Here is a 16,534-nt window from a genome sequence, read left to right on the forward strand (position 1 = left end):
GGACAGACTTCCAGCCCAGGTCCTCCTCCTTAGGACAGTAGAACAGAGAGCTAAGGAAACGCGTCTATAAAAACGTATGACGCACCCCAAACCTCAGCTTTCTTGCCTATGAAATGGGAGGCAAGATGTTTATAAAGTGCTTACTCAATGCCTTGAAAAGGGCTGGGCCCGGCTGTTGTTCCAGATCTGCCTTCCAGGCCTGAAGAACCCCTCAATTAGGTGGTGAGCATGTGAAACAGGACAGAACTGGAGGCCCCAGAGGGACCCCGCTGGCATGGATGGGTTTAGACGGTCTCCACCTTCAATCCTCTCCACTTTCGATCCTCGCTGATTTGATTTTTGTAAGAATTCAGGACCAGCAAGGTAGGGAGTTCACCACCCACTAAGCTAAGATTTTAAAATCTAGGGGTTACGGGGAAATTAATGAATATCCTCAAAAACATTGTACAGGGCATTTATAATACAATGAAAAGCTAATTCTCAATTCACCCTACTGCCTTATAGAAGTGAGTCTTCCAAGGCCATGAAATCTTTACATTCTATGATTCTATGCATGCTGAAAGTCATATATATGCCTTAAAAGCTTACCTTATTTCAGATAAAAAACTTTCGTAAAATTATTTTAAATGTATGAATTGTCTGTATTCAAGAAAGATAAAAGGCAAAAATGTAATTATGTAATGGCTAATCTCCTCCAAGAACCAACACACCCAAGAGTCAAAATTATCTGGAGAAATCATTGTTTTGACCATTAATCAAGCTGTAATTGCACCAGCTGTATTTCACACTTCGGCTATTAATGATACTTAAATATTCTATTTCTGCACCCACACTCTGGGAGGCCTGTGATCATGTGAAGAATGCAAATTATAGTCAGAATACAGGGGTTCTCCGAAGTGAGTGGCCAAGTTAGGACATTAATTTCCAGGTTATATATCTCAAGGGGCTCTAGAATGAAAGAGAATCAAGAATGAAGATTTGTTCCGTCCCTTTAATTAAAATAGTTTTATTCAGAAAGTTAACTAAATGCCTTAAGGCAGTGGTCACCAATCTTTTTGGCACCAGGGACTGGTTTCACAGAAGACAATTTTTCCATGGACTGGTGGAGGATGGTTTCAGGATCAAACTGTTCCGCTCACTTCTTGGCGCCTGCTCAAATTATTACAGGGCTATTCCTAACCATGCACTACTCACCAGACGCTTCAACCGCCTTCTCATCAATCGCCCACATCACTTGAGATGTAAACTATGGCTGAATTATCCGCATCTCCATGCTAACAGCGCCTCAATATTTTTACCCACCTCAGATCATCATTCTCCTAAGGAGTGTGCAACCTAGATCGCTCGCACACACAGTTCACAATAGGGTTCGCACTCCTATGAGAATCTCATGGCACCGCTGATCTGACGGGAGGCTCAGGTGGTCCTGCTCGCTCACTAGGCCCAGTTCCTAACAGGCCACGGACCGATAAGGTCCACGGCCCGGGGGTGGGGGACCCCAGTGTTAAGATAAAAGCTACTTTTCATTCTTCCTACAGGCTACTTTTTTTTGGGGGTGGGGGTTACTTTTTTAACACAGAATCATGATTTCAAGTCATCACCACTGGGAGAGTGGGGACACAGACACATCTGCGGCCACGGCGGGCACTCACCATGTCATCTCCCTTCAGAAGCTGGGCCGGCTCGATGATGATGCAGATCCTGCTGGGGTTTTCTGGGCCAACGTTGCTTTGGGATGAAGAAGAAGGCAGATCATTATGCAACTTCATAATTTCGTGGGAAGAATACATGTAGAGAAAAGCAACCCTACAACCAAAAACTCAGAAATTACACAGAATGCCCAATCAGCCCAGAATCTAATTCCTGAGAATCTAAATGAATCTAAAAAGGTAAAGAAAGCTCCCAGGCCATGGAGGGTCCTCATAGCATCATCACGGTCAGTGACTGACTTGAAGTGACTAAGGTCCAACTCCAGAGGCCCAAGCTTGGAGACGACCATACAGCCTTAGACGAAGGGGCCCAGGGTGGGCACAGCCACAGTTTCAGTTACAAACTGCGGGTGCAATTCCAGAGTGACATCAGTGCACACAGGGCCCACAGCAAACCCAGAAATGTGACAACAGCTCTTTGTGAGTAGTGAGATTTGTTACCTTTACTGACTTTTCATAAAATGTCTGTCCACATCCAAAAAGACAAAGAAAGCTCAGAAATATATACAAATTTGGGGGATGTGTGGCTACCTTTTGTTTAAAATGCAAAGGAGGCCGGACATGGCTCATGCCTGTAATCCCAGCACTTTGGGAAGCCAAGGCAGGCGGATCACTTGAGGTCAGGAATTTGAGACCAGCCTGGCTAACACAGTGAAACCCCATCTCTACAAAAATACAAAATTTAGCTGGGCATGATGGCAGCTGCCTGTAATCCCAGCTACTCAGGAGGCTGAGGCAGGAGAATCGCTTGAATCTGGGAAGTGGAGGTTGCAGTGAGCAGAGATCGTGCCAGAGCGAGATGCTGTCTCAAAAAAAATAAATAAATAAAAATAAAAAACAAAATGGAAAGGAGCGAGAAAGAAAAACCACAGTAGTGAGAGCCTATCGTAGGACTCTCTCCAATATGCTCACAGTTAACCTTCCCTATTCTTGGGTTCCACATTCATGGACTCAACTGACTGGGGATAGAAAATATTGTGGAAAATAAATAAAAAACAAAAATGCAACCATAAAAAATAATAGAAGTTAAAAAACAATACATTGTAACAACCATTTTCACAGCCTTTACATTGAATTAGGTATTGTTATGTAATCTAGAGATGATTTAAAGTATACAGGAGAATGCTCATGGGTTATATGTAAATACAATGCCAGTTTTTTGTTGTTGTTGTTTTATTTTTTTTGAGACAAAATCTCGCTCTGTCGCCAGGCTAGAGTGCCGTGGCACGATCTCAGCTCACTGCAACCTCTGTGTCTCAGGTTCAAGCAATTCTCCTGTCTCAGCCTCCCAAGTAGCTGGGACTACAGGCACATGCCACCATGCCCAGCTAATTTTTGTATTTTTAGTAGAGATGGGATTTCACCATGTTGGCCAGGATGGTCTCAATCTCTTGACCTCGTGATCCACCCACCTCGGCCTCCCAAAGTGCTGGGATTATAGGCGTGAGCCACCAAGCCTGGCCTTTTTTTTTTTTTTTTTAATTCTTGCTCTGTCCCCTAGCCTGGAGTGCAATGGTGCGATCTCGGCTCACTGCAACCTCTGCCTCCCAGGTACAAGTGATTCTCCTGCCTCCACCTCGAGTAGCTGGGTTTACAGGTGCACAACCCCACAACTGGCTAATTTCTGTATTTTTAGTAGAGACGGGGTTTCACCATGATGGCCAGGGGTTCGGTGGCTCACACCTGTAATCCTGGCACTTTGGGAGGCCAAGACAGGTGGATCACTTGAGGTCAGGAGTTCAAGACAATGCTGTTTTATAAAACACACTTGAACATCCTCGGATTTGGGTAATCAAAGGGGTTCCTGGAATCAATCCCCCTTGAAAACCGAGGTGCCACCATACTCCAAAAAGCAAATGGCCCTCTCTCCCCTCAAAATTCCAGCCCCTGTGTCCTTTAATGGATCCAACTGGTATGACAGCCCAAAGACACTTGTGCAGGGCAGGAGGGAGGGCCGAGGCGTGATGCTGGAGCACATGCCATAAGAGGGTTTTCCCCACTGGACTCTTCTTTGGCTTCTTGGCATTCTTTGACCTGAACCCTCCCACCCTCTTCCTACTAGACAGGCACCTGAGGCTCAGCTGCAATTCCCTGAGCCATCCAGATCCCACAGCAGCAGCAGCAGCAGCAGCAGCAGCACTCACTAGATCCCGGAGGTGTACACAGGCTGCATGGCTTGGTAGAGCTTCAGAAAGGGCCGGCACACTGAAAGAAAGGCACAACTGTCTGTAGAGGCATGACTGGTACAGAACGAACAGGAATTTGGCAATCAGAAAGACAGAAAGGGACGAGGAGACCAGAAGACTGCACCTACAGCCTTTGAGGTTTGGGAAGGCAGTGCATGGAGCCACAGGGTTGCTGCAGGAAAAGGCCGGACCTGGTCCTAGAAGCCTGCAGAGCAACACAGTTTGACCTTTATCCAAAGGGTGCCAAAGGCTCCTCAATTGAAGCCAGGCTGCTTCAAAACCAACTAGCAGCTTGGCAAGGTCACTCTGGCCATGATGACCCGGGGGACCTGAAGGCATAGATGTACTTCAGAGACAATAGAAACCTCTGAGCAAGTACCTGCATGGGACTGGCGAGGAGGGGCAAGGGTCCTGAATCCCAGCCATGTGCTGTGTGTGCCTGCACGGGATTGGGAAGGAGAGGACAGGGCCCTGACCCTCAGCCATGTGCCATGTGCTCCTGCATGGGACAAGGGAGGAGGGATAGAGCCCTGCTGACCCTCGGCCATATGCTCTGTGCACCGTTGGGGAACTGGGGATGTGGGGACAGGGCCCTGATCCCCAGTCACGTGCTGTGCTCATCTAAGTGGGACAGGGAGGAGGGCTCAGGGCCCTCACCCTCAGCTACATGCTGTGTGCTTTCCTGTGGGGTCATTTTAAAGGAGAAGGAGGAGACGGGCTTGTGAGATGCATCAGGGGAGACTGGGTCACATTCATGCCTCTCTTACTGGGCTTCTTCCATAGCTTGTGACCTCAAGGCCAACTGCACAGCTGACCCACCAGGGCTGCAGCCCAGAAAATGCTTGTCTGCCCGAGTCACTGTGCATATACACAGGGGTATTTCTGATCCCCCTTGCTGGCTGCCAGTCCCTCCCCTGATTAAATAACTTGGCCCAACCACATAAACATGGGGCTCTGACCACTGAAGGGGGACACAGTCAATTGCCAGGGAGGCAGAGGAGCAGACCCTGGGCCCTCTCGGAAGGAAAGCAGAGGCTTATCTAAACTGAGGGGCCCAGGACCAGCTCCAAGTCTGGGCCAGCCAATTGCAGGTGCCATATCATGAAGGACACTCACCTCCACCTGTGTCGAAGTTGGGGGTGCCGTGGAGGATGACAAAATGCAGGAACAGGGGAGAGGCATTCATTTTCACCGATCCGGACGGGAGCCCACTGAGGAACTGAACGTACCTGCAAAACGGACAGCTGGGTTAGACTTCCCAGAAGTATCTTCAGCCCCTGCTGAGAAGGGAACTCAAGGAGAAACATCCTGGCTAGGTCTGGGGCTCTGGGAGAGAACCGGTCCACTGCTCACAGCCTGGGGTTTGTTCTCAGCATGGTGCTGCGCTCACAGGTCTGAGGGCTTCCCACCAGCGCACCAGGCACCAGGCACCAGGCACCAGAGACACCAAGGCATAACCGGCCTCTCGGCTTGAGCATCCCACACCTGAAAGGCCTCTGTGCCTGTCCACTGAACCTATCGCCAGGCAAAGCCAGGCCACAGGCCACAAGCCATCACAATCCCCATTGGTGAGCAGCAGGAAGCAGAGGCCTGGCACACCGGTGGGTGTGTGCTCTGTCACTAGCATTGTACCTAGGGCAGGGTCACGTGACCCAGGCCCAGAACCACTCACTGCACCTGCTGCTTTCTGCTCATACTCGAGAGCCCTAAGAAAAGGCTGGAGTCCATACTCCCCTCGTATCTCGCAGCCTGCCACACCACATCTGATAAGAGGCTCTCCTTCCTGCTGTCCCTCTCTCTTCAGGGCCCAGCTCCAAAGGTGAAGGCCATGTGGGCCGTCAGCCTTTCTGAATTCTAGGCATCAGCCTCATGCTTCCAACACCGACCACACACAACTTCCATGAGCATTTGGTGGTCAAGAGGGAAGCTCCTACACTAGGAGCATCTGACTGCTGAGGTCCTCATGAGGCATGACATGGCAGCAGTGACCACAAGACAAGCCGGAGGCTTGCCAAGCTCTCTGATGCTTCCCTGGCCTGTCCTGACTGTTGGTGCCCTGCCTGGCGTGGCTCCTGCCCTGAGGTCCCTCACCGTGGCCACTGCACCCACACAACCTCCACTGTAGCCTCAACACCTCTCATGGAATCTGTGTTTCCATATCTGTCTCCACCAAAGTACTGTACTCTTTGCAAGAAAAACCCAAACAATCAAAAACCCCGCAATATTTAACAATCTGTGCATCTCTCTATTGCCACAGCAGACTGAGGCAGGAAGTGGCAGGTGACTGTGTTGCCAGCACCTACAACCATACTACCCCAAGCCAGAAACGGCCATCACGGACCTTGTGTTAAGAAAAAAAATCTCTCACTTACACTGGCAATTCACACCCAGTCCCTTATTCAAGCAGTTAAATTTGTATACAAACAAACTAAACAAGAGATTTCTGTTAAACATTATCAAAAAAAGGAAAACCCTACTTATAGTCCACCCACTAGGAAAATGTTTGAAAAGCGAGTTTGCTTTTAGTTCAGTTACAATTCATAGTGAGAAACAGGGCATGTCAGTATTTTCATCTTCCTGGCAGCAAACTTCTCTTCTGCTCTCTCAGAACAGGGCAAAACCTCACAAGAGTCTCAGAGGACAGAGACGCTCAGCCTGGAGACATGGGGACCCTGTGAGGCCAATGATCAGACTTCAGTGGACCTCCAGGCAGCTCCCACACGCCTCCCCTGCAGGGTACTTTCTACCCTGGCAACAAGACTTCTCACCCTCCGTTGTATGTACGCAGAGGAATGCATGAATTGTGTAATTTTAATCATGCAAATTTTATGCATTGTGGATTTCATGGGTCCTTTGGCTCCCTGGTTTTGAGTAAAAGTGAGGAACCACAAATGCCCGGATTGAGAGGCCTGAGTCACCTCCTCTGGGGCAGTTCCGCCCTTCCTCCAGCACGGGGCAGCTCTGGTCACTGGGAAATCAGCTCAGCTTGTCCGGTTTGTCAGTGGCACACTGAGTCCTACACCGTCTGGCCATGTGCTTGGGCGGTTCTGTAGTGACCATGTGGCTGAGATGGCCCTGTTCCCTGGGGGTGTTCTCAGTGCCCCATGTGCACCCGGACCAGGCATCTAGATGAAGTCGATGTTTGTTTTATGACTTCATGCAAACATGGAAGGCTCTGGAGCGCTGGGCCTGAGGGGCTCCTGTTCATGGCTGCATAAGGGGTCCAAGTAGCTAAGCCCAGAGTTAGCGCCAAGGTCCTATGAGGGGCAAACAGCCATCCTCCGGGAAACCACAGCCTCTCCCTGACCCAGGTCTTGTACCATACTGTGGTCACAGAGCTTCATTTCTGCTGATGTGGCCTCGCCGGAATTGTTGCCCCTGACACCAGACAAAGCACAAGAAGTATTTCCTTCAGATGAGGAGGGCCAAGCTGACAGCAGAAGAACTTTGTTTTGCCACGGGCTCCCAAAGAAGGCCAAAGTCCAGGGCCACAAGCCCAGTGGTGGTCAGAGGGGAAGGGAAGGAGGCTGTCACTGCCTGGGACCCAGGACTCCAGAGTCCTTTCCCCAAAACCAGTTCTCAACAGTCATCACCTCCCAGGTCAGTCTACAAAGGGCTGCTCAGGTGATAGCTTAACCAATCAAAAAGTAACCCCTTGGAATATAATTCTCATCTGTCCTTTATAGAAAACAACTTTTTATGCATCATATTTTCAGGTAAATTAAAGACATAAAATGCTAAGGTAAATGTAATTTTTTTTCTTCCTTCACATGCTTTCTTAATAAGATAAGATTAACAACAACAACAACAAAAAAACCCAACATATTGTTCAAAATCCCAAATAAAAGCATGCCTTTAAAAAACATTTAAAAAATAGCAATGCCTTATAAAAACAACGAAGTTCACTGCAAATATAAGCTGTAGTGAATGCTATGAGATTGCAGAAAGATAGCCAAGCATAGGTGATAGCACCGAGTTTGTGAGTGACTTCCTAGAGAACCACCATCAGTATCAAAGAAAAGAACATTCAGGTATGGATGAAAATAAGGGAGGCCAGGCACGGTGGCTCACGCCTATAATCCCAGCACTCTGGGAGGCTGAGGTGGGCGGATCACCTGAGGTCAGGAGTTTGAGACCAGCCTAGCCAACGTGCTGAAATCCTGTCTCTACCAAAAAAATTAATTAATTAATTAATTAATTTTAAAAATTAGCTGGGCATGGTGGCATGCGCCTGTAATCCCAGCTACACAGGAAGCTGAGGCATGAGAATCGCTTGAATCCAGGAGGTAGAGGTTGCAGTGAGCCTAGAGTGCACCACTGCACTCCAGCCTGAGTGACAGAGCAAGACCCTGTCTCAAAGTAAAAAAAGAAAAGAAGGGGAAACGAACATGACAGGACAGAATTGCACAATTAGTTCATCCCGCTGACTATGGAAAGGATCAACTTTAACTTCGTATACATGGTATTTATCTGTGGCATTAAAGGTAGATATAAATGAATCAATTTAGGGTATCAGATGCTCTCTGAAGACCATCCCAACAGCCTTATCCAAAATAAAATGTTCCTACTTAGTCAACACAGTTTTCAGAGCTGGAAAGAGTAGAAACCAGTTACTTTATAAAAACAGCTCCATTATTTTCCCATTGCTATCTTTTCTTTCTTTTTAGGCAATAACTCCCTGGAGATGATGTTTTCCATGCTTCTTCTCAAACCAGTGAGCACATTTTAAAAACTAAAGGATTGTTTTTAACTTGTAAGCAAACGAACATAAAAGCAGCTTGAAATTTTCAGTTGTCCCTTGCATTATTCACAGTCACTTCTAACAGCAAAAACTTCCATTTGGAATCTCCATAAATCTCCCTAAACATTTGAGTTGCAGTAGACGTAAGCTTAAATCTGTCTGAAAAGTGGGTGCATAAAAATCAGCATTCAAATGTTACTTTTCCAAGCAACAGGAACCATCATCACAGGACATCTTTCCCAACAGCTTACTCATTCTACATTCCTAGCACTCACAGAGTCAGCCATGGCTGCAGGGGCAGCACCAACCGGCCAGGAAAGGTGAGCTGGGCCACCTGTTGGTGTCAGCCAAGACTGGGCTGTTTCTTAACATTCTGCTGAGCATTCCCTTCCCTCTCATATAATGGGGAGAATAATGAGACCTACACATTGGAATTGCTGCAAAGATGAGTCAGTTGCATGGACATAAGGGTCAGAGTAGACCACAACACATCTGCCACAGCCTCTGCTCTCCTGAGGTATGCTGCCAGAGTGTAGGTGGCTTGGCCCACAGAGTTGGTGACTCAGAGAGGATGTCCGGGCCCAGGCAAAGTGTGTGGCTCCCTGAGGAATGGTCACCCTTTTTCCGCAGGCTGTGGGCAGCAAGGAGGATGTGCAGGGAAGGGCCACAGGGGCATGAAGTAAAATAGCCTTTGCAAAAATTTTAACAGTGAGAGAATATGACAGTGAAAGAGATCTAATGTAACCAACCCCCATTTTGCCTTTAACCTCCTAGCTGCCCTTGGCTATTCCTGGGCTTGGACCAAACTAACTTCAGGATAAAGTGAAGTTTATAGTTTAAGTGATAATAGCCCAGAACTAAACCACCTTTGTAAAACTAATGCAAGACTACCACATTGGGAGGATGAACGCAGCTTGAATTCTGCCCAGGTATAGACTTAAAAGATTACTCTGGGGATCACAAGATTTGCAGCTTCCTCAATTACTGCTAGAGAGAACATCACCATTGTAGAACCTAAGATTGGCCTTTTGAGATGTCTGTTCAGGCTTTTGCATTTCTGACAACTGACAGCTCTACCTGACCTGCCAACTGTTCTCTGGCAACCCACCCAGAAGCGGACTCAGAGGCAAGAGGGCCATTTTCCCCTATGATTGCACCCCCAACCACTTAGCAGCACCCATTCCCTAGCCACCCCCTTCTCCCCAAAATACCTTTGAAAAACCCTAGCCTCCAAATTTTCCAGGGGGCTGATTTGGGTAGTAATAAAACTCTGGTCTCCTGTTCAGCCAGCTCTGCATGAATTAAACTCTTTCTCTACTGCAATTCCCGTCTTGGTAAATCGGTTCTATCTGGGCACTGAATAACGAACCCATTTGTCGGTTACAGAGACTACCTGAGGAGCCTCATCCTTTAGAGAATGTGGAAAACTACTCCCTTTGTATCTTTAAAGTATTCTTTCAGGCACCTGAGGTACTGTGTCAAAAATGACAGAAATATCAAAAATCAAATAATGCCATTTTTACATGTAGTTAGACAGGCATGAGCAGGGCAGCAGTGGGCTCTTTCCGCACCCACTAGGAGAATGTCGGGTAATGGTTCGGCAATTATCACATTGCCTCTCTGAAAGTGATACACTGGCAGCCGGTGCCAGGAGGAGGCCATTTCCTGATGGTCCACGCCTATTGCACTGTTAATTGAATGCAGGCCCCAGGGAGACACAACTTCTCAGGCACGTGCATTAACAGAAAGAAATGGCAGAGTATGACCTTCTCAGGGTACACCACCAGAAAAGGGAAGAAACCCTCAGATAGGCATGCATACAACTTCCTAAACATACTGCATGTGCTCACTTCCCAAGCAAAAGGAGGGCACTATGCATGCGGGCAGCCCCCTCTAAGGGAAGAATCATGGGAAAGGGGCACAAGACATGGGAAGTGGGCCAGCCTATGAAGTCTAGACCAAGGGTAAACACCACACTTGACCTTCATGTGCCCACTTGGGTCTCTTCTAAGCGTACTTTCCTTTCTTTCTTGTTCTAAAGCCTTTTAAAATAAACTTCCACTCCAGCTCTGAAACTTGTCTCTGTCCCTTTTTCTGCCTTATGCCCCTCAGTCAAATTCTTTCTTCTGAGCAGGCAAGAATTGAGGTTGCTGCAGACCTCAATTATGGATTCACTGCTGGTAACTCAGATACCTTCCACCAGTAACACTATATAGGATAATTTCTAGGACATCCTGATTTCTGCATGCCAAGACATTTGTTTGGTCTGTCTTCCCTTTACCTCAAAGGGACACCCAAATGTGCATAGACAACATGACTGATGGCCTTAGGTCTGACTCCCATGTGGGGCCTCCCAGGGTCACCTTGGTAGGCAACACGCAGGAGAGATCAGCTCCCCAAAGAAACAACTGGCTACCTGTGATTTTCCCCATTAACTCAGTGATGGGGCCAAGAAACGTGTGCTGCTGTCTCAACTCTCTCAGAAAGAAAGGAAAGGCGGTAAAGAAAAGAGATGTCAGAAACGTTAATAATTTTAATATTTTTCCATGATGCTGATAATAAACCAAAACTATACCCGGATTTTTGGGGGGTAGGAGGAGACAGGGTCTAGCTCTGTCATCCAGGCTGGCATGCAGTGGGGCAATTACAGCTCACTGTAACCTCCAACTCCTGGGCTCAAGGGATCCTCCCACCTCAGCTTCCAGAGTAGCTGGGACTACAGGTGTGTGCCATCACATCCAGCTAATTTTTTTTTTTTTTCTGATAGAGATGGGGTCTTCCTGTGTTGCTAAGGCAGGTCTCAAACTCCTAGACTCAAGGGATTGTCCTGTCTCAGCCTCCCAAAGAATCGGGATTACAGGCTAGAGTCACTGTGCCACACCCAGTATTTCTTTTTAACTACTTCTCAAAGAGGAAGGCTTCCAAGTTTAGGGAAGGAAGTTCAGGGGTGCCTCAGTAACACAATGCTGGTCATGAGCACCAACAGGAGGCCACACCGGGGTGTCAACAAGCTGCTTCTCATGATTTGCTGAAGACAAGGAAGGTATAAAAACAGAAAACTTACATGGGCACGTGTAAGTTTTATGGGTCAGCTCCATGGGCCAACTGCTCCATGGTGTTTTAGTGTAACAAACAAGGTAACAAAGATTGACCTCCCATCAGAGTTGCTGTTGAGACTTCTGAGCTTCCCAGTCACAAATTCCTTGCTAATTAATTATTCTCAAGAGTGATTATTACGAGTTTGACTTTAAAATGATTTCTTGAGCTCAGTCCTAAAACAGCCTGCAGCGCACCCATCCCACTTCCCAGGCCATTCAGGACAACAAAGAAACCTCCCATCACAGAGCCTATTCCCATACAAGCTGTCCTCACACGTTCTTCTGGTCTCAAACTTTCCTCCAGATCTATCTTATGCATTCATTCGTTTACATGCTCGATTACCATTTGGTGAGCATCTTTTCATGCAGGCTCTGGTCAAGATAAAAAGAAAAGAGCAAGGAATAAGGGGCATTTCCCTAATCTCAGGAGCAGAGGGATTAACCATGGTATGTAAAATTGAATCCAGCAAACATTAAACAATGCAAATGCTCTGGCTTCAAATGTGTAATGACGGGAAGGATGCATGAAATCCCTGGGCATGGGAACGTGAGAAGAGCAGGGCACGGTGGCTCACACCTGCAATCCCAGCATTTTGGGAAGCCACAGCAGAAGGAGTATTCAAGGTCAGGGGTTCAAGACCAGCCTGGGCAACACAGTGAGACACTGTCTCCACAAAAATTTTCAAATTAGCTGAGCATGGTGATGTGTGCCTATAGTCTCAGCTACTCAAGAGGCTGAGGTGGGAGGATTGCTTGAGCCCAGGAGGTTGAGGCTGCTGTGAGCCAAGATTGCACCACTGCACTACAGCCTGGGTGACAGAGCAAGGCTCTGTTTCAAAAAAAGAAAAAAAAGAAAATGAGGAGATATTTTCTCCCTTTACCCATATTCTTTTAATGTTATAAACAAGCTGCTGGTGCCGTAAGAAATAAGAACAAAAAAAAAGGAAAGACGACAGCTGGACTTCCTGTGTGCCAAGCATTCTGCATGAGTTACTCCCTATTTACACCTCATTTTCCATGCAGGAGGTCATATGAATGTCACGATTTTGGAAACTGTTCAACAAAGAAATAACATTTAATGGTTCCAAAAAAAAACCAGAAGTGACTGTTTAACTAAAATATTTTATAAAATGCTAGGTTTTCTGAAAAAAAATATGCTAGGTTTTCTGCACGCAACTTGCATTGCATGTGGGCCCTGTTGCTGACCACGGTCCCACACCCTAGCCCATGTTCCTCCAACACACCCGGTTTCAAGAGAAACAGAGCCATGCCATTGGAAATAGCAAGACAAAAGGAAAAGGTGCCTCTGGTGATGCTTGAAATCCCTTTCTGCCCGTCTACCCCCGTGTCTGCTGACATAGCCCTCAGTTGCACTGGAGAAAACATACAAGGCATCAAAACTTGCATACACAAGGTCGGGTGTGCAACTACCTGTCTCCAAAACAGAACACCATTTGGCAATCACCTTGGCAATTCTCCTACAAATTCCCTGCTGTGGGCTTTGAAATATGCCATGGAGCTACCTGGTTGGCTCTAGGTGTCACCATCTGTGGAGGAAGTGCACCTGGATGGGGAGCCAGCTGTGGGTCCTTCTCACTGCCTCTCAGCCAGCCCTGCTCAGGTTCTTGACCTCAGCCTGCTGGGGCTGGTAGCAAAAGGAGAAAGTTCTGCACCCCACCATGGCTATTCCCCACCACTTACTGAGCACATTCCAGGGGCCATGCCCAGAAGTAGAGAAGGGAGAGATGGGCAGCATGACAGAAAAATACTCCGTGGCCTCAGGGAACTGATGAGCTACAAGAATTGGCCAAGTGCAACTGCTAATGTGTTTGTGTAAGTAAAGTTTTATTGGAATATAGCCACATTTCCTGATTTCCATATTGCCCAGGGCTGCTTTCATGTTAGAACAGTTGCGATAAAGATCCTGTAGCCTGCAAAGCCTAAAATATCCACTCTCTAGTCTGTTGCAGAGAGAGTTCACTGACCCCTGGTCTAGCCAATAGAACCAAGTTCCAACATAATAATGGAAATCAAAACACACTCACTGCAAGAGAGGAAAATGCCAACTGGAGCAAGTCCTCCCTCTACCTGTCAGTGCAAGCCAGCAGCATAGGGGGCTCTCTCTCACCACAGACACACAGGATGGCTAGGTCCTTAACCTCCGGGAGGGACAAGCCTCCCCACCACCTTCACAGTCTTTGGCATGACCCAAGAATACCATTTAGGTATTGGGACAGAAGAGATGCCTCTTCTGTTTTCACATTTTTATATGTAAAATTTCATTCACCTCTTCACTCTGGCTTTGGGGATGTATACATACCGTTTTTGGGAAGGCTGCATTAAAGCTGAAACTTTGTCATCATAAAACTTCTTCATTGCAATCCTGTCAAGGGCCTGGTCGGCGCTGGAGGGGAAAGAGAGAGAGAGAGAGATAACTCAATGGAGCTCACACCACGTGGGTGCGTGATGGGGGATGTGTCTCATGGCTGTTGAAAGTGACCAGCTCCCACAGGAGGCTTCACCCTTTGCTGCACCTGTGCACACCCAATCCACCTGTCTCCTGTTAGACTTCATTTCCCCTGCAGGAATATACTGTGCTCAAAGTGGGAGCCATAGTGCAGGGTCAGAATTCTCATCTGAAATAACAGCTCCTTATCTAAAGATATGATTCTTAAGAGTGCTGAATACCCAGCTTGCAGAAGAACCAACTGAGGCATCTCAGCAGGCAAGTGGTAGGGCTGGTGTCCAAAACTGTCCCTTGGCCACCCTACGTCCTAAATAAAGACCATTTTAAGTGGGTTCTGTGCAAGACAAGCAGGCAGACTCAAGTCTCAGGACCACAAGGATGCAGGGAGCAACCCAGGGCAGGAGAGTCAACGGACCCCCCCATGAAGTCCCAAGAGGCACCCTCAAGACACAAGTGGGCCAGCCTGTGCCCCACCAGTATGTCACTCCCAGGACTGGGCTTGAGAACACTGCAGGGCACCGGGGTTGGAAATGTATCTGAGGCCTCGGGGCTGCAGCATTGTTTTTGAAGTGATTGAAAGTAACCCTGCTTTTCAACAATATAGTTGACCTTCAATGCCAGGTCCACAGTGCTCACAGTTAGTGTCTGACAGAAACTTCCAGAAATCTCACAGCAGGGCATTCGTGGGATTTCTTGATATGACTTCAGCACAAATCCTGGAATATGAGTGCAGTGTCTTAACAATTCCAACTCATTTGGGCCAAATGCTTCCTTAAAACCCTGATAGGCTGGGTGTGGTGGCTCACACCTGTAATCCCAGCACTTTGGGAGGCCAAGGCAGGCGGATCACCTGAGGTCAGGAGTTCAAGACCAGCCTGGTCAACAGGGTGAAATCCTGGCTCTACCGAAAATAAAAATTACCGGGGCATGATGGTGGGTGCCTATAATCCCAGCTACTTGGGAGGCTGAGGTGGGAGAATCACTTGAACCCGGGAGGCGGAGGTTGTAGTGAGCAGAGATCACACCATTGCACTCCAGCCTGGGTGACAGAGTGAGATTCCATCTCAAAACAACAACAACAACAACAACAACACCTGATAAAGTGGGCCCCTTACTTAGAAAAACGTGTCTGTGCCCCTCTAGAAAAATGATGTACATAAGCACTGTGGACTTCATAAAAATACCGGTAGAGAGACAGGCAGGAGGAGAAAGAAACATACTCAAAAGTAAGTTGAGTGTGATTTGACTTTCACAGAATGCTATAAAATGGACAACTTGCTACGTGCATTTACTAGGCAAGGGGCTGTGCTGGTGGCGCAGTTACAAACAGAAGGGCCCACTTTAGCACCGAGTCCATCACATACTGAGCAGGAGAATGCAGCTCCATAGCCTCCCAGTGACTTTTAAGCATTCCTTTTTCTGAAATTTACTTGTTTTATTAAATGCTGAGAATACATTTTGACCAATGTTTATTTTCCATAGTAATATTAGTAGTAGTAATAATATTAGTACTGGTTTTGTCTTTATAACTCTTATTTTTATGGTGTTGATACAAGAATGTTCTTCTTCTCTGGTGACTTGAAGTTTCTGTTTTCTTCTGTTTGCAGTTTGTGATAAAGATCTCAAACATGTGCTTGTGCTATCTGGGATTACTCTACTTCTGAAATATAATCTAAGAGGGAACATTGTAGAAATGATCAAAGATGTATGTATAAGAATGTGTTCATCATGGCAAGCTTTGCAGTAGAAAACAACTGGAAGCAACCTTAATTACCAAAAAAAAAAAAAAAAAAAAAAAAACACTTGAGAGGCCAAGGTGGGCAAATCGCAAGGTCAGGAGTTCAAGACCAGCCTGGCCAACATGGTGAAACTACGTCTCTACTAAAAATACAAAAAATTAGCTGGGCATAGTGGCGGGTGCCAGTAATCCCAGCTACTTGAGAGGCTGAGGCAGGAGAATCACTTGAACCTGGGAGGTGGAGGTTACAGCGAGCCAAGATCACGCCATTGCACTCCAGCCCCGGTGACAGAGTGAGACTTCGTCTTAAACACACACACACACACACACACATACAAAACTGACAAAACTGGAAGCAACTTGGATAGGCAAAATCAACAAATGCTTAAATACATAACATATCCGTTGAATAAAGTGCTATGCTGCCACTGAAATGATGTCGGGAAACGATGCGTATAAAATGATATTAATGTAGAAAAGCAAGTCACAAAGAGCATGTGGTATCAGCCCATTTAATTGAAAGGCACTTAATACTATTACTCCTACTAATCACAACAGCGTTAATGGTAGCCAATACCTGAGTACTGATGCTGTT

The 16,534-nt window shown here is 47.0% G+C and overlaps 1 protein-coding gene across 1 annotated transcript in view; it reads right to left on the reverse strand.

Moving 5' to 3' along the window:
- Positions 1-16,534, reverse strand: part of LOC129017993 (tensin-3-like) — a 202,329-nt gene that overhangs the window by 86,501 nt on the left and 99,294 nt on the right. Inside the window, exons 11-14 of the mRNA XM_054459073.2 lie at positions 14,055-14,138; positions 5,012-5,124; positions 3,854-3,914; positions 1,653-1,728 (exon numbers count right to left, since the gene is read on the reverse strand). Coding sequence (XP_054315048.2) covers positions 1,653-1,728; positions 3,854-3,914; positions 5,012-5,124; positions 14,055-14,138 — 334 coding nt within the window. The remainder of the gene's footprint in view (positions 1-1,652; positions 1,729-3,853; positions 3,915-5,011; positions 5,125-14,054; positions 14,139-16,534) is intronic.

This window comes from Pongo pygmaeus, chromosome 19, assembly GCF_028885625.2.
Source record: "Pongo pygmaeus isolate AG05252 chromosome 19, NHGRI_mPonPyg2-v2.0_pri, whole genome shotgun sequence".
NCBI lineage: Eukaryota > Metazoa > Chordata > Mammalia > Primates > Hominidae > Pongo > Pongo pygmaeus.